The sequence below is a fragment of the Podarcis raffonei genome, chromosome 14 (genome assembly GCF_027172205.1).
Source record: "Podarcis raffonei isolate rPodRaf1 chromosome 14, rPodRaf1.pri, whole genome shotgun sequence".
NCBI lineage: Eukaryota > Metazoa > Chordata > Lepidosauria > Squamata > Lacertidae > Podarcis > Podarcis raffonei.
Window position 1 is genome coordinate 40,530,894 of NC_070615.1, and position 18,304 is coordinate 40,549,197.

General features: G+C 45.6%; 1 protein-coding gene across 1 annotated transcript; it reads right to left on the reverse strand.

Annotated features, from left to right (window-relative positions):
- Window positions 1–1,498: 1,498 nt before the first annotated feature.
- CRYM (crystallin mu) lies at window positions 1,499–17,703 on the reverse strand. Its single transcript, XM_053364962.1, has 8 exons — window positions 17,438–17,703; window positions 13,761–13,911; window positions 13,066–13,128; window positions 11,829–11,930; window positions 9,810–9,993; window positions 4,587–4,708; window positions 3,800–3,884; window positions 1,499–1,857 (listed from the first exon to the last, which is right to left on the reverse strand). The coding sequence occupies exons 1-8, from the start codon at window positions 17,614–17,616 to the stop codon at window positions 1,793–1,795; spliced, it is 951 nt and encodes a 316-aa protein (XP_053220937.1). The 5' UTR covers window positions 17,617–17,703; the 3' UTR covers window positions 1,499–1,792.
- Window positions 17,704–18,304: the final 601 nt, after the last annotated feature.

Consider the following 18,304-nt stretch of genomic DNA (forward strand, 5'->3'; position numbering starts at 1 on the left):
CTGTTTTGGGACTACAATTCCCATCATCCCTGACCACTGGTCCTGTTAGCTAGGGATGATGGGAGTTGTAGTCCCAAAACAGCTGGAGGGCCAAGTTTGGCCATCACTGATTTAGACCTTGACTTCATTTATTTGCTTGTATCCATTGATTGGTCAGAGATTAGGCCCTTCCGGTTGATAAAGTGAACTCCACGACTGGGAGCCCATTGTCTTCCAGTTGTTGCCAAACAACAATTTGCTTCACCCCTGACCATTACCCATGCTGGCTTGACTGATTGGCGTTGGAGTCCAGCAACATCTGACAGGCACCAGATCCCCCATCACTGTCAGGGATAACCACTCTCTTGCCACCCAGCCATATGCTTGAGCCCCTAGTTGGCATCCGGCATCCTTCAGCAGCTACCACTGCCCACTAGCCATTAGAGCATATCTGCATCAGCATAACATTGCTGTTTGAGATCAGTTGGCTTCTTCAGGCTGTTAGTAAGGCTGTAAAGATCAGGTTGGCTAAAAGACACTCCATGCACACATGGGAAATAAAAGTCAAACTGGGTCTGAAATTTTAGAACAAAACAAGTGCCCTGCAGAGGGAGACGCTAAGGCCTACTGATAAGACTTCCATGAAAATGGTCCTCCCTCCTCTCAAAGCCATATGTGCCAGAGGTCATCCTTGCAACCTGTGGCAGTGAATGCCACATATAAATTAACTGTTCTGCAAAGAAGGGTTTTTTGTTTGTCCTGAATATCCTGCCAATTAGTTTAATTGGATGACCCTGGGGTCTAGTATTCTGAGGGGAGGGCGACCTCTCTCTAGCCACTTCTTAAACACCATGAATTATCTTGAAAACCGTGGCATGTACGCCCTCTCCACTTCTTGTGAAAACACCAAATGCTGATACGTTTGGAATAAATCTGATCAAAATGCAAATAACCATTTTATCTTGTAGCAAAATTCAGTAGATACCCATTACCAGAGATTTTCAACCAACACACTCACTTCAATTAAAAAAGAAAATAAAATGTAAGAGGAGAAAGTCAGTACACATAAAAGCAATACAAAATGTAGTGTTCTGTTACTCTATTTTTTCAGCAAATAGCGCTCAAAAGGATTTGACCCACATCACGATTATGATTTTTTGCAATCCTCCTTGATCCACTCAGTGTCAACAAAAGGCAGGGAAGGTAGGAGAGAAATGCAAATTCCAGTTATTATTTTACAACTGCGGCAAACTTAATCATAGATGAGCCTCTTGAACTATTTCTCATCCTTGAGAAGGTATGAAATTAAGCTGCCAAATGGGACTCGAAAATGTGGTTGGAGCCTATTATTATTATTGATAATAATTTTCAGCCTAATGCTTTGCAGCAAGAAATTATGTAACCTTCTAAATATTTTTTTGGGGGGGGGATGAACCCTGTGCCTGTTTACCTCACAGTGAGTACAAGACAGAATTGAATAGTGTAAATCAAAACCAAAGTGGACAGAAAAACATATCGGTTATGCATGTCACAAAAGTTTGGTTTATTCTATTCTTCTATTTTAACTACTTTGTCCACAACAGAAAGACTATAAAAAAATAAAAAGTTATACTGCAATCCTATGCATATTGATTCAAAAGAAAGCACCCCCAAATTCAATGAGATTTTCTCCCATTGTAAGTGGGCATAAGATTGTAATGTTATCATTTTTATTTTTTAAAAAACAGCTCCTGCTAAAAGTGGGAATACAACCCTAAATGCTACTTCATTCTCAATATTGTTTTAGTGCTTGGATTATTGGAAGATCTTCATTTTAGCTGCCAGCCGACCAGGAATCAAATATCATTTTCGCCGGGACTGTGTCTTCAATCGCCATTCCTAAAATAAACAACAATTGACATCACAGTCAACAAGGATGAGGGGAACCCCACAGTATTTTCTGGAAGAAAAGAATGATCAGATCATATACAAGTATTTAAAAATCTGTCACTTCTACTACATTCCACAATACCCCAAAGAGTCTGCATATTAAGCAAATTTGCACATAAATTGGTCCATCTGATACAGGTGTGGGGAACCATTAATCCTCCAGATGTTGAACTCCCACCATCCTGACCATTGACCATGCTTGCTGGGGCTGATGGGAGTTGTAATTTAGCAACAGCTGTAAGACCCAAGACTCTAATACTATCTACACCATCCTTCCCTAGTATGCTGCCCTCGAGATGTTGGACGCCAACTTCCACCAGTGCCACCATGCATTTGAAGCACATAACTTCCCCCAAAGAATCCTGGGAACTGTAGTTTGTTAAGAGGGCTAGGAACTGTAGCTCCCAGGGAGGAAGCCATGTGCTTTAAGTCAGGGTTTCCCAAACTCGGGTCTCCAGCTGTTTTGGGGGAGGGAGGGGACCGACCACTGGTCCTGCTAGCTAGGGATTATGGGAGTTGTAGTCCAACAACAGCTGGAGAACCAGATTTGGGAAACCCTGCTTTAAGTGTACAGTGTGTAAAAAGAGATGGTTGGACAGTGTTCTCGAAGCCACAAACATGAGTCTGACCAAACTGCGGGAGGCAGTGGAAGACATGAGTGCCTGGCGTGCTCTGGTCCATGGGGTCACAAAGAGTCAGACACGACTAAACAACTAAAAAACAACAAGTGTAAAAAGGTAAAGGGACCCCTGACCATTAGGTCCAGTCGTGACCAACTCTGGGGTTGCGGCGCTCATCTCGCTTTATTGGCCGAGGGAGCCGGGATACAGCTTCCGGGTCATGTGGCCAGCATGACTAAGCCGCTTCTGGAGAACCAGAGCAGCGCACAGAAACACCATTTACCTTCCCGCTGGAGCGGTACCTATTTATCTACTTGCACTTTGATGTGCTTTCAAACTGATAGGTGGGCAGGAGCAGGGATGGGCAACGGGAGCTCACCCCGTCGTGGGGATTCGAACCGCCAACCTTCTGATCGGCAAGTCCTAGGCTCTGTGGTTTAACCCACAGCACCACCCGCGTCCCTGTACAGTGTGTAAGCAGCCTCAATTACTCCAGAGTGGCAAAAAAGATGACAAGACCCCAAAGACCCTCACCTAATTAATTGGCCTGCTGACCAACAATTGCAACCAACCCATGTCCCATTTTCAGGAAGTTGCCCTCCGTGGAGCCAGAACAAAGGCAGCATGGCCCTGCTCACTGATCAAAGGGTTGCCAGCTCCACACCCTACAGGCACGAAGTCCATCTAGACTGCCAGCTGTTCTCAGGGAAGAAAGGCACACGCACAACTATTATATAACACTGAGGCTGTTCCAGAAGTACTTTCATTCATTTAAGAACTCACTTCGAAGGGAACTACTTCCTCTTTGGGTCACAGCTCTAAAGCTGGTCCTGCAGAGTTCCAAAAGGCAATAGAAAGGGGATAGCTCAGTAGGTAGAGCACGAGTCTCTTAATCTCAGGCTAGGGGGTTTGAGCCCCACATTGGACGAAACGTTCCTGCACTGCAGAGGGTTGGAATAGATCAGGGTTTCCCTAACTTGAGTCTCCAGACTCTTGTTAAGTTCTTAAGTCTTGGGGGGTGGGGTGGGAATAGAGCTCAAGTAGCGTACAAAGACGAACAATACATTCATTCATCCTCGCTTCCCTGTTGATTCTAATCGCTTCTGTCTTGTGTCTTCAAGGAGGGAAAGAGGCATGTCTGCCTTTGTTAAATGGGGGGAATCCGTTGTCAGTTTGAAGATAATCGCCAGCATTCTCACGCAAGGAGGGGGGATAAATAATAAAGCGTTGTCTTGCACTCTTATTCATGCACAGCAAGCGGCCATTCTTACCCAGGGACTTGAACACAGTGGTTTCCTCACGCAAAGCTGGTTTTGTTTCCAGCACCACCTCACCCAGCTCTGCAAAAATCTCTGCCTGCAAACAAACACAGAGCTTTTGTCATCTTCCGGTGCCACCTTTTTCTGAGGTTCAGACTGAGCGCGGCATGGCTTTCAGAGCCAAAACAGCACCACAAGTGGAAGGTATCGAAAGACTTCGGGGAAGCTGAGATTTTGCAGGAAATCCTGTGGGGTGGAGTGGGGGAAGAGTTTCGGGGTCTCCCCACGCTGAGCTCTGGCCCTGCCTTTAAACACAGTTACAGGTTCTTAAGGGTTCTTCAGATTTCAGTCCCCACAGAAAACCAGGCCTGGCACCAGCACCTGGCACACTCAGACAGCTAGCAGAGACTGAGGGTCCAGATACCTACCCTGAATGGCTCAGTCTGTGTAAACCACCATTTTAACTTCCCCACAATCCCCCTGGTGTAGAGTCACTCCTGGGGATTGTGGGAAATTAAAATGGCAGCTCCAATGGAAGTAACAATGCTACACAGGGGGATTGTGGGAAATTTAATTTGATGGAACGGTGAGGTAAACCTGTGGCCAGCGCCCCACAAAATATAGGAGTCCTTCAGAGGGTCCTTTGCCAAAATTTCCCTTCAAACTTGGGGTCATCCCCACAGAAATCTCCAAAAGTACTTGGGGCTACCTTGGGCAAAGGTGTCAGGAACTTCACTCAAAGTTTATTGGTAAAAGAAGGAGACACCCAACTCTCCACCCCCCGCCCCTGCTTGCTTACCCCCGATAAAATGACGTCTCCCGATTCACGGATAGCAGCCTCTCTCGAATCGACGTACAACACAGAGTTCCTCATCGCATCGTCGTCCAGCTCCCGCCAGTCAGGCCTGCTTGCTCCAATGGCTAAAAGTCAGAATCAAACAAATTGGAGATTTATCTCCCAAGATGAAAAGGGTTAAGACAATCACCCCAAACTTATGGGTACAATTTGTTCACAATTGACAATTGCCTTTAAATGACTCTTGCAGAGCAGGAGCGATATTAATGCTTAACACGCAAAGGGTGCTGAATGACTCCAGGCTGAACCATGGGCTTCGTTCATGCTCTTGTATCATTTACAGTAGCCACATCTACACCATATACGGAAAGCAGTATCATACCACTTTAAAGAGAGATGGCTTCCCCCAAAGAACCCTGGGTGCTGTAGTTTATTAAGGGTCATTAGGAGATCCCTGTTCTCACAGACCTACGATTCTCTCTTTTTTTTTCATTTCACATTTCTTTTCTTTTGCAACACAAACACACATAACATTAAAAAAGAAAACTTAAAAATAAAATACAAAACCAATACGAAAAAAATAATGAATATGTAACCATATTTCAGTTCTTCTTTTCTTCTAGTTGACTTCCTTCGTCCTCAACGGGGGGCTGCTTTCATATTTAGTAAACTGTTTCCTTCTCACTTCATCCCCCCACCCCTTTTCTTTCCATTTTAAGCTTTTATACCATAATTTGTTTTGCAAAACTTAATCAAAACAAGTCCAGATATTAATTTGAGAGCACTGCTTTTTAAGATAATCTCTGTATTTTTGCCATTCTTTTTGAAATTTTTGTTTAGATTGACCCCTAATTGCATCTGCCATTCTAGCCATCTCAGTGTAATCAAATGATTTTTCTTCCCATTCTTTTTTTTGTTGGTGCTGTCTCATTTTTCCAATTTTTTTTACAATTAGGGTTCTCGCTGCCACTGTTGCATATAGGAATTATTTTCCTGTTTTCCCTAATGATATCTGAATCTAGTATACCCAATAAAAAAGCTTCTTCCTTTTTTCTTTTTACAAAAGTTTATTTAAATATTTTATTTAACTCTTCATATACCATATGCCAGAAACCCTTAATTTTGTCACAGGTTCACCTACAATTCTCAATGAAACCTATGAACCTAGACTGGCCCCACCTCCGAGACCACTTCCCACATAAAATCCTGCCTGCGAAGATGGAAACAGTTTGCTCAGACTGGCTCCATTCATCCTAAACTGGGATAGCTCAGTTGGTAAAGCCTGAGTCTCCACCTAAACATTAGGAAGAACTTCCTGACAGTAAGAGCTGTTTGACAGTGGAATTTGCTGCCAAGGAGTGTGGTGGAGTCTCCTTCTTTGGAGGTCTTTAAGCAGAGGCTTGACAACCATATGTCAGGAGTGCTCTGATGGTGTTTCCTGCTTGGCAGGGGGTTGGACTCAATGGCCCTTGTGGTCTCTTCCAACTCTATGATTCTATGATTCTTAATCTCAGAGTCATGGTCAAAAGTTTCCTGCATTGCAGAGGGTTGGACTCGATGAGCCTTATGGTCTCTTCCGACCGAGAGACAACAGGACTGCTTAAGGTGCCCCAACTACAAAATTGTAGAAATCAAGAGATATATAGCTGCACCAGCAGCATATCTCTTTTTTCTTGTATCCAAAAATGCAAGAAGGCCTTTTACACTTGCCAGAAGCTCGGCTCTGCCCTCGCCAGTCTTGGAAGGATCCTTTTAAAAAGTCCCATATGACCAGAGAATTTGCGCCTGTCCATTGGGGGGATATAGGAATCCCTGAACACATATTTTTTAGATGTCCCTTTTATGATGAGGCACGTAGAGAAACAATTGACCCCCTGCTGGTGAGGCTTGCTGACCTCCCAGTAAAGCAAACATTGGATCTTCTCCTGTTAGACAAAGACCACAAGATGACCCGGATTGTTGCCAGATTCTGCGCACAGATCTGTAGGCTCAGACCATCCCCCGATTCAATCTAGTTTGTTAAGAAAAGTCCCAAACCTGGACCCACGGGCGACTTTGGGTCATTTCTCTAAGGTAGTCTATTTTAAAGTTTTTATGTGTTTATATGCCTATCGCACTTTTAAACTTAAAATCTATTATTGTATATTGTTTTAAATGTTTGTTTTGCTATTGGGATTGTAGTTCCATTTGTGTTTCTCAAGCTGGTCTCTGGGGGTAATAAATTTCATGTTCACCTGGTCTCTTCCAACTCTATAATTCTATGGTTTTATGCTCCCCAGCTCCAGCCACTTCAAGTTCACCCAAGAGCGGAAGTGGCAAGCATACCAAAATGGAGGCAGGGTCTACTTGGTAGCACAAGATCTCCCAGCCCCAAGTCTTCTCCTCACAACGAGGAAGCCAGACTCCTCATGTGCAATCCCTGACCCACAGATTTTGAGCCATATGCCGTGTGGAGGGGGACACTTCTGCAGTAAGAATACCCCTAGCATTTAGATCCCACCCAGTCTTCCAGGGCGCCTTATGAAGACATAGCTCTAAAGGGAAATGGGGGAAGGGGGGGGGGAGGAAAAAGCAAATTCACACATTCTTCTGCTTAACAGATCTTCAACTTAACAGCTGATGCCACTGGTGTTTCTGGCTGTCTTGCCCTCCATAAAGAACATATGACTGTTTTACATATGTTTGTGAACTGCTTCAGGGTGTCTTGTTGCAAATGAGTCGTAAATGAAATTGACCAAAATTAATTCCAATAAAAAGAACTCCCATCAGCTCGCAGCAAAAATAAAAAATAAAATAAATAAGGAGCAGTCCTTCCCCAGAAGCAGATAAGATCCTGCCATACAGTTCTTCCTTCAGACAACTGGCATGATGTTAGTCAGAATCCTCACAAGAGGTGATAGAATCCTACACTACTGGATCAGGGCAGGCTTAGCTATTTGGCAAAGTTTTTTGTTTTGTTTTAATGTACCAATGTGGTGCACTTTCAACCCATCATCTAGTTGAAAGCCCTGACACATGTGACAATATTTGATTGCATCACTTGAAATTTTAGGAGAGATTTTGCTGTAGGGCTGTTGTTTTTTGTTTTCATCCAAAACCTATAATTAAGGAGAATGAGCCACCATCAGCCTTCTTTTAAGAGGTTATAAAAAATGTGACAGAAAGTGGCTATACAAACAGAGAAAGACTCACATATTTTTCTGAAAACCTGCTCAACCATTAGGAATGAGCTCCCTGAGAAGTGTGGTGACGCAAGGAGAAGCAGCGCTTTGTTTATGTGTTGCGGTGGTGAATGAGGACACCAATTGTCCCCTGACCCTTCGTGGTGTGCCTCTACACAATATGAAGAATCCATCACACAAAGCATTGATTATGAAGGGGTGGGTGGAAATCGGTCAGACAGTGATGAAATCTCGAATTGCACCTCCCATTCGCTTCCATGAATCCCTTTTTATGTCCTTTGCAGACAACGCAGGACAGAAGTGGAGTGGGCGATATGATGCGACTAGATTCTAATCAGAGAAGAAATTAATACACACAATTAACTGAAGTTCATTAATCTCAATGGGTCTAATGTAAAGAAGGGAGACATCTGCAGGGACCTTTTAACCCTGGGAGGTCATTTCAGGAAGTAAAATGAGAATAAACCAGAGTTCAAAGAAATTTTCCAAGAAAGAACCGGCCGGTTCTTCATCTGCTGTGAAGGTATTCATCAGAGAATAGAGCCAAACCCTGAAAAGAGATGTGATTGGTCCCCACTCAGAGAACTCACAATGGAAGGAGGAGCCAACTCCTAGAGACCGAGGTCCCTCCCCCCCAATAATATATTTGAGGGGGCTGCCCCTCAAAGTTAATGGGCATTGCTGTTCAAATGGGATGTGCACGCTGTGTCTTGTGATTGATAGGGCAGGGTGGGGTGGTTCTTACCTAGGGCTCCCCAATATTATATTCAAATTAATGTGTCTATCATGAAATTCTGTACAGTGGTACCTCGGGTTAAGTACTTAATTCGTTCTGGAGGTCCGTTCTTAACCTGAAACTGTTCTTAACCTGAAGCACCACTTTAGCTAATGGGGCCTCCCGCTGCTGCCACGTCACCGGAGCACAATTCCTGTTCTCATCCTGAAGCAAAGTTCTTAACCCGAGGTACTATTTCTGGGTTAGCGGAGTCTGTAACCTGACGCGTATGTAACCCGAGGTACCACTGTACTGAGTAATTCATGAATGTGGAATACAGGTGAGCCTCAGGAATGTTTTTATGTTTTCTACATTGTGTAGAAGCGAATCCTACCAATTTTAACAGATTGCAGTACAATGTTAGTGTGCCTTGCATCGATATTGTAAACAGATTAGCACCCCCTCTTTAAAACCAGTTAATCTGGATTAGCTAATCCTTTGCAAAATGCTTTAGCTAAAGCTAATTAAAGCAAGGTGCTTTTCTTTTTCCCTTTTCCAACTAAGCCTATTTCTGGGAGCAGTGCTAATACTTTTGTTGAATATTGACGGCCAATCTTGCACCACACCTAGATCCTTCTGCTCAAGGTTAGGACAACAGTCTCATTACTCTACTTATGCTACTGCTTCCCACTGTTTCTTGGGAAGAAGGGCTTGTTGTCACCGCTGACCAGCTGATAAGAGCATATGTAGCTAAGAGTCTGGTGGATCAGGTCGATGGCCCATCTAGTCCAGCCTCCTGATCTCATGGTGGCCAATCAGATGCCTGAGGGAAAGTCCCAAAGCAGGACCTGAAGACACAGCTCTCTCCCCTTCCTGTGGTTGCCAGCAAATGGTATGCAAAAGCATTGCTACCTCTGACCATGGAGGCAGAGTATAGCCATCATGGCCAACGGCCATCAATTTCCCCCTCCTCCATCATGGTGATATCAGGAGATGGACAAGTGAGTGGCTTTCCCAGCTGAGATGTTGACCAGGGAGGGGGAATCAAGGATCCTGACCCCTTGCTTTAAATCCTTCAGTGAAGGAGAGTCCATCACTTCCAAAGGAGCCTGCTTCTGTGTTGAACAGCTCAAATTATTTGGAAGTTCTTCCTAACGTTTAGCCAAAAAACCCTCCCTTGTCACTTTAAGGAGCTGTTTTGGAACACCAGAAAACAGGTCCCATCCCCCCCTAGTATTTGGACCACATCATGCTCCCTGGTTCCAACAAAGTCAAGCACCCCTTTAAGTATCCAGAGAGAGAGAAGTCCATGCACAAAGCGTACATTACCATTGATATGGGCTCCAGGCTTCACCCATTCTCCATGCAAAATTGGCTTTGTTGCCATTGTGACTGTTACGATCACGTCCGCCCCAGTGACAGCCTCCTGAGCAGAAGAGCAGACTTGGACTGGCCCATGAACTGAGTGAGCAAACTTCTCTGCCTTCTCCTTGGTCCGATTCCAGATCTTCACCTACAAGGGAAATGGAGCGGCATAAAATCTTGGCCTCAAGGAAGTCCTACAACGTGGACGGGGGATCTGTGGACACTTTTCCAGGAGAGTGCAAACACAAGAAAATGCATAAAATTAATTTGCCAGTCCCTAATGCATTCCTCGGCCATGCTTGGCCCCATGCAATGGCAGTGAGGTCCAGGACTCCAGGACCAGGCAAAAGAAGCAGCAACATGCAATCAGAAGATGGACAGTGGCTTCAAGTGTTGTAACAGGGTATTTTATATCCCTGGGATCATAGAAGCATAGAATTGGAAGGAAACTGGAAGGTACCCCAAGGGTCATCTAGTCCAATCCCTTGCAGTGCAGGAATCACCCCTGACAGATGGCCATCCAACCCCTGTTTGAAAACCTCCAGTGAAGGAGAGTCCTTCTTCCCAGGTACAGTCTTACCTTGGTTGACAAACGCCTTGGGAGTCGAACGTTTTGGCTCCCGAAAGCCACAAACCTGGAAGTGAGTGTTCTGGTTTGTGAATGTTCTTTTGGAACCCAAATGTCCGGCGTGGCTTCCACGGCTTCTGATTGGCTGCAGGAACTTCCTGCAGCCAATCGGAAGCTGCACCTTGGTTTCCAAACGTTTTGGAAGTTGAATGGACTTCTGGAACGGATTCCATTCGGCTTCCAAGGTACGACTGTAGTCCTTTCCACTATCAAACAGCTCTTACTGTCAGAGAGTTTTTCCTAATATTTAGTTAGACTCTCCTTTCTTGTCACTTGAATCCATTGGTTCAGATCCTAACCTCTGGAGCAGCAGAAAACAAGCTTGCTCCATCTTCCATGTGCCAGCCCTTGAGATGTTTGAATATGGCTCTCATATGTCCACTCAGACTTCAAACCAGCCAACCCAAGGCTTCTTAGATGTCTATTTTTTTGCTCTAAGGGGTGAGAAGAAAGGTGGGTGGTCTCTTGCCTCCACAGCTGAATTTTATTATTGCCTCTGCAGCTGAATGGTATTCTTGTAATTGCTATAATCTCAAGTGGGCCTGGCCAGTCAAGCAGGAGTCAACAATCTGTGCACACACTCTAAGGAAGCCAGGCCAGAATGTCTACAAAGTAATTCCAACCTTTCCTTACTCTCTCCTCCCTTGTAGCACCAGGCCAGGCCTTGCCACCCCCACCAGGCACTAACCTGGCACAGGGTCCCTGATCCCATCAAAAACAACAGAGTTCATTTCTGGAACGGAAAACAAATCCCCAGGCTACATCTTCAGCAGTTTTGAAAAACATGGAAATCATGGAAGTCAATTTGCTGGCAACGATTTATTTTTTGATCCCTGTAATGCTGATGCTGACTTCGTTCTCTATCTGATTTTCTCCGCAAGATGAGTAGAAGTGAAAGAAGAAAATAGTAATTAACTCTGCAAGCTAGACTGTTGAAAGAGAAACTTATACAATATTGTAGTATACCTAAGAACCCTTGATAATTGGTTCGATTTTATCAGTGCTGCAGCCTCTGCTAAAATGTCTTATTCTTTCTTTGCAAAACTGGGGGCGGGAGGAGCAAATCCCTGAGAGGCTGAGATGCCCTCAGAGATATCTTCTTCCTGAACTCTATGCCATGATTTACACTTGGCTCCAGCTGGTGAATTTCAGGGTCCTAAGAAACAAAGCAGACCCCACAATCTTGAAGTATGCCCACCCCTGATTAAGAGATTAAGGGGGGAGGGACCAAAAGGTGCCTGACAAACCAACAGGTACTCTGTGCATGCTAGAAATACCTAAGGCAGAGGCTATTGCTGAGTGGTAAATTTGTTAAAAAATAAATAAAAATCAGTTGGTTTAATTGAACTTCCTACCTCCTTAAACGAGAACATCTCTGTGAAAATCTCATAGTGGCTGTAGGCTTGAACACCAGCTCCTAGGATACACAGCACTTCAGAATCCACCGGCATTAAGAACTGAAAATATATCCAACAGGGGAAGATGAAAAAACTCGTTCATATGGCACCTTTCATATTAACAACTTTTGTCAAGCCTAAAGTTCATGGCCTTTTATTGGGTTAGGGAACACCCAGCCTGCTGATCAACACCCAGCCTTTCCAATTTGGCCCACCATGCCATTTTCCAGGGCCGTCTTTACCCGGGGGTGCAAGGGGTGCGAGACACCCGGGTGCTGAATTCTGGGGGGCGCCAGGTGCCCATTGCTGAACCCACCTAAGCTCTTAACTATCTGCCTGTTATGAAATAATAAATAATTTTGATCAAGCTAGAAAAACAAAATACATATATACCTAGGTATTACCAAAATGCATACCTACCGTTTCATTAAAGGCGCTTGTCATTCACAACAGGGGTGCTTGTCAGACTCAACGACAGCTCTTGACATTAACTCTTGAAATTAACTCTTATATCAAAATATTATGTTAGGTGCCTAAACAATAAAGGTAAAGGGACCCCTGACCATTAGGTCCAGTCGTGACCGACTCTGGGCTTGCAGCGCTCAACTCGCTTTATTGGCCGAGGGAGCCGGCGTACAGCTTCCGGGTCATGTGGCCAGCATGACTAAGCTGCTTCTGGCGAACCAGAGCAGCGCACGGAAACGCTGTTTACCTTCCCGCCGGAGCGGTACCTATTTATCTACTTGCACTTTGACGTGCTTTTGAACTGCTAGGTTGGCAGGAGCAGGGACCCAGCAACGGGAGCTCACTCCGTCGCGGGGATTCGAACCACCGATCTTCTGATTGGCAAGTCCTAGGCTCTGTGGTTTAACCCACAACGCCACCCGCATTCCGCCTAAACAATACTTATAATTTTTAACTGTGGTGGTGTTGTATACTTAAGTATAAGTATATTGTAAATAAATGAGCAAATAAAGAAGTTTGTTTCTTTTTTCTCCCTTCTTTCGTAAACAAGAGATAAGGCGTAAGTGTGGTGTCTGACATAAGTATAATAAAAGTTAATTTGGGGGCTAAACTAAATTTGGGGGCGTTGGGTGGATTTTTGCATCCCGACAGCGCATATGGTAAAGACAGCGCTGCCGTATTCCCCAAACCACAATCCCTTTCTTCGTCCCACTTAATAAAAAGCACCCACCTTGGTGGCTATTGCAGAAACGGCCGCCGTCCGTTTGGCTGTTATGACGCTACCATCCATGACCTTTCCAAAGGAGAACATCAAACAGAACGAAAAGAAAAACGGCAAGATGCAAGATTAAATACAAAATGCTTTTCCTCAGGCGTACAAGGCCCATCCATGCAACACCTTAAAGTTGTATCATGCCACTTTAAACAGTCATGGCTTCCTCCCAAAGGATCCTGGGAAGTGTGGCTTGTTAAGCTGAGAGGTATTAGGAGATCCCTGTTCCCTGCAGAGAGCTACAATTCCCAGATTGGATTGACAGCCAATCCCTCCTCCAAGGGAATGCCCCTCACACATTGATAGAGATGGGGGCCAAGCTCTTCTCCACCCTACATGTACCAGGCAGTGGTGGCTAGGGCCCTGTGGGACTGATTGGGAGGGAGGCAAGGAGTCCAACAGTAGGTGGCGCCAGAGATAATGACAGGCGGAGCCTGTCTATCCCCTAGTTTTGTCCCCATCTCCTACCTGGTGGGTTCTGCAAGCACAACTCTGAGATTAGGGAGGTGGAAGAGAAAGCTGACAGCCGGGGCCGCCACCTGGACTGAGTGCGAGGAAAAAGGCAGGCAGGCGGTCAGGTGGTTTAGGGCAGCCTGAGGTTGGTGGGGCTAAAGCGGTTCAAATTATGCTCACTGTTGCCTTGGGAGACTTACAGCTTTGAGAGTGCCGTTGCTTGGCTCAAACAGGAGCACTGTTGCTTGATGGGAAGGAACTGCAGGATCCGTCATGTGCTCATAAAAGGTCACCAGCTTGGTTGTCAAAGCGTCGTCTTTCTCGCTGTAGGCAGGCATGATCCCTAAAAAGCTTACAAGCAGAAGACAGAGGTGGCGCGATGATCATTCAAGTGTGGTCTCTTCCCTCAGCAACTAAGCTAGCAAGTTAATCTAAAACTTTAAAGAAAGTGTAATGAATAATTTAAGCCACCAGAGTTGGAAGAAAATTCGAGGGCTCTTTCATAAGTGCTGGCCAGTGTGGCCATCTGCTTTTAGTGGCGCCCATCCGGGAGGAGTCCTAGGAAGCTTATTTTCATGGTGCCAGCAGCTCCAGGGGCTAACAGTTTTCCCCTGCCAATGCCTTCATTGACACACACTGCCAAGCCAATGCCTGCACAGGGAGGACCAGAGGTTTCCTACCCCTGTTTTATAGGCAGCCCAAGGCAGGAGTCAGCGAAAGACCTTGGGGATTACTTCTATGTTCATTTCTTTACTGAATTTTTACCCTGCCTTGTCGCGAATTCTCTGCGGCGCTTTAACAGAAACGCTCAGAGTTCCAGGTTCTTCAGTGCAGTGCAGTATATTTATTGTGAGCAAAAATATACAAATATATACCATAATCTACAGGCTATACTACAAGAGCAGTTCATACAGTCAAACAGAGTACCTGGCTGCACCTTAAGGCAAATAGGAAGACCTTTCTATCTCTCTTTCTCTGGCCACACTCTTCTACACCACCCCCTTACTGCTGGACAGGTTTTCCTTTTTTAAAATATTTTTTATTAAGGATTTTCTTGTTTTACAGAAGTGTAGTGCCTCGTATTTTTTCTTCTTCTTCCATGTAACATTTTTACAAATCCGTTTCATTTGTTGAGGCATTAGGGGGAGAAGAAAAAAGAAAGAAAAAAGAAAGGGGGGGTGGAGAGAGGGAAGATGGATGGGGGTGGGGTCGGGTGGCGGTGTTTCTATTATGTTTAATGTATGTAGAGTTTGGTGTCAGCGTTTCTTGTGTTGTTCACAGGTTTCCCTTTTAAACCGATGACAGCCAATCAACTGACAGCACTTCCATAGAAAGTATTGTAGGCTGATCGCATCAGCCAGTTGCATCAAGCTAGCAAACTCAAGCCTGCAGACTTACTATCTCACACAGCATTCTGTGAATTCCTCCCAAAGAAACTCAGGGTGGCAAACCTCAAGCAAATCGCCACAGATGCAAGCATTCAGGAACTTGTTTTCTCTTTCCCCCCACAAAAGAAGTCTTCTAAAATTGCAGGCTAAGCTTTTGCAACAATTTGTTTAAGGTTCAGCAAAGCAGGTTGGTAGGTCTGCTGTGGGTGTGTGAACACACAAACATACACACAAAGTTGCCTCAATAAATCTGTTCTCATGTTCTAGCAGACCACAAGGCTCCTGACGTCATTATCAACAGCTCACAATTTGGTTAGCTCATTTTTATGTGCAAAATGCTTGGGTAACTGAATTCTACTTGGAAAGAACAACAGTTTGGAACTGTACAGAGTCAATCAAACCAGAAACCTGTGTGCCATCAGCACAGTGAGCATTCATGACAGCAGCATCTGGGCACAACAAAGATTTTGGGGACACCCTAAAGACTCAGAGTGCAACCATAACACCCTGATTAATGTCAAAAGCACAGGCAGTCAAGAAGCTGGCACGGAGAGTCCCAAAAATGGGCATTATGGGGTGTGCGGCAGAACTGGGTCAACCACAGATCTGCAGGATCCTAAGCCAAACAGTTTCCCAGAGAAGGGCTCAATTACACCACCTTGAAAGATTACCAAAAAAAATGTTCCTACATCTTCCAACTTGGCCAGCAGGCTGCTGATGCTTCCTAGGCTGGCTTCATTAATTACGAACCTTGAAATTTTGGGTCCCCTCCATACAGGTGCCAAAGTTTTGCAGCCGCTTTGTAGCACAAACCCTGCGTTTTGTAGCGTGCCACGTCCCCAACTGAGTAATTGATACATCAAGCTGCGGTTCGAAGTTAACACCCAGAAATCCAACGTTGTCCAATTCACTCCAAACTGGTGCCAAAGTTTTATAGCTGTGTTGTAGGGTTTTGTCGTTTCGGGGCTTGCAGTTAATGAAGCTTCCCAGGTCCCCTTCCAAGAATTATCTGCCCATCTACAATCCTATGCCCACTTTCCTAGGAGTAAGCCCCATTGAACTCAACAGGGCTTACTTCAGAGAGCACACAGAGGCATAGAATTGTAGAGTTGGAACATATCCAAAGGGTCATCTAGTCCCCAATGCTGGAATCACATGTGCAGGCATGCACTCAAATGTGCGTTCATGGACTCTAGGGTCCAAAAGGGAACAAAATGGGGAAAGTACAGCCTTTGATGACTGTAGGTAAAAAATTTCTAAAAAGCAAAAGTGACCCTTTGCAATGGGTGCAAGACAGACAGCACAATTCTATGCATGTTCATTCACAAAACTGGATGCAGGCATTAGTCGTGCTTAGAGCGGACCCCATGAAATCACTTGAACTTAGAATTAGTAACTGCTGAGAGCACAACTCAGCACTGCTCACTCCCTTTCTTCCCTGTGCAGCGAAAACAGCAATTGCTTTTATTATGTACACATTATGAAATTCAGCAAAATAAAACCCAACAATTATATGACTATGCTTGAAGACGCCCAACTGGATTCCTTATTTTGTTGTATTTAGTTTACTGAACATTAACCTGTGCCAATTTTAAATATATATGGTTTAAAACTTGTAAATTGCGTGTGTGTGAGAATAGTTATTTCTTCTTCGTTGTTTGTCTTTTTTAATTGCTAAGTTGCCCCATGAATGTCAACACATCTACTCAAAGCATGACTAACACCACAATTTTTAACCATGTCTACTCAAGGTCCATGGGGTCACAAAGAGTCGGACACAACTGAACGACTAAACAACAACAACAACTCAAAAGGAAGCTTTATTGAATGCATAGGGAGCTCATTCCCAGGTAAAGTGGGTTTAGGATAGCAGACTATGTCTGGATCCAATTTATAACCAGATCCCATGGATTTACTTCCAGGGAAGCCCACGGAGTGCTGCGGGCACAAAAAGATCCCAGTTTCTCCAGGTTAATTTCGTTCGCTTAACGAACATCCGTAGCAAACGTCAACCAGCTTTAGTCGTGCTGGGAGCTGACCCGCGGCTGAAATTCTTGGAACGAATTCCACCGGGTCTCCTCTTATGTAAGCCTTAGTTGGATTGCATTCAGCTAGTACTCAGAGCGGACCAGTTAATAAGCGTGAATAAGTGGGGTCCATTAGATCCAATGGGTCTACTCTGAGTAGCAGTAACTTGAATCCAGGAGTGCCAGCTCCCGCGACCGGGGATACCCTGGGTCGTGGGTGCCAGGCACGCTGTACCGAAATATGTGGGTGCCCGGCCGCTTATGGGGAATTTTGTGGGTGCTGGGGCACCCAGAGCCCCAAGGAGTTAGCACCTATGTTTGAAACCCATCCATTATCTTTATTGCATAAGTCATGGCGGGCGGGGGGACATCCCTACAAACCGACCCCCCCCCAAAAAAACCTCCCACATTATCTGGGGATATACCTAGCAGGAAATCCCCATCCCGATCCCCGATCCTCACCCGCTGTACTTCTGGATCGGCACCACGGTGCGCACCGGCTGCACGACGCCTCCCTCGGCGCCGCTGGAGAAGTTGGCCAGGGCCGTGGCCAGGGCGGGGACGAGCCGGCTAGCGGCGGGGAAATGCTTCTCAACTTCTCCGGCCGCCAGGAAAACGGGAGGTGGCACGGCGTGGCTCATGGTGGGGACTGCGGAGAGCAGAAGCGACGGCGCCCGGTGCCCCTCGACTGAGAGCCGCCCGCTGCCAGGCGCCCCCACCCGCCCCGTCTCGCCGCCCGAGAGGCGGCGGCGCCCAGCACCCCCTGGCGGACGAGACGCCTGCTGCTCCCGACGGAGCTGGTCCGGGACCTCTGAGCGGGGAACCCCCAGGAAGGTCCTCGGAGGGTTGCCGGCTTCGATCTGGCAAAATACAGGACCGGTTGGGGGAAGCTGAAGTGACTTCAAAGCAAATAAACTGCAATCTGTTGCAACCTAACGGGGTGGCCCTCTGGAATTTGTCACACACACAAATACCTGAATTTGTAAATCTGTCTGCACTTGGCTACCCAGAGCCCCGAGCGTAGCCAAGGGGGGCAGGGAGGGGCAGCTGCAACCCATTAAATCAATAAAGTTCAATAAAAATACATAGCAAACTGAGGTGTGTCCCCCCCAACAAAAATCCTGGCTAGACCCATGCCCAGAGCTTATGCATGACTTCCATTGTTGGAAGTCGCCCAGAGTGGTGGCTGGGGAAGCCCAGCCAGATGGGCGGGGTACATAATTAATAATAATAATAATAATAATAATAATAATAATAATAATAATAATTAATATTATTATTCACACACCCTTTCAAACACATGCGTTTGGAGAGGATCCCTAACTTGGC

Excerpts from the sequence above, each read along its gene's own strand:
- CRYM (XM_053364962.1), bottom strand. The coding sequence starts at position 17,616 with ATGAGCCACGCCGTGCCACCTCCCGTTTTCCTGGCGGCCGGAGAAGTT. Across the intron at positions 13,129-13,760 it reads GCAACGGCACTCTCAAAGCT|GTCATGGATGGTAGCGTCAT; the intron begins GTAAGTCTCCCA and ends TCCTTTGGAAAG. Across the intron at positions 3,885-4,586 it reads GAGACGTCATTTTATCGGGG|GCAGAGATTTTTGCAGAGCT; the intron begins GTAAGCAAGCAG and ends GTTTGTTTGCAG.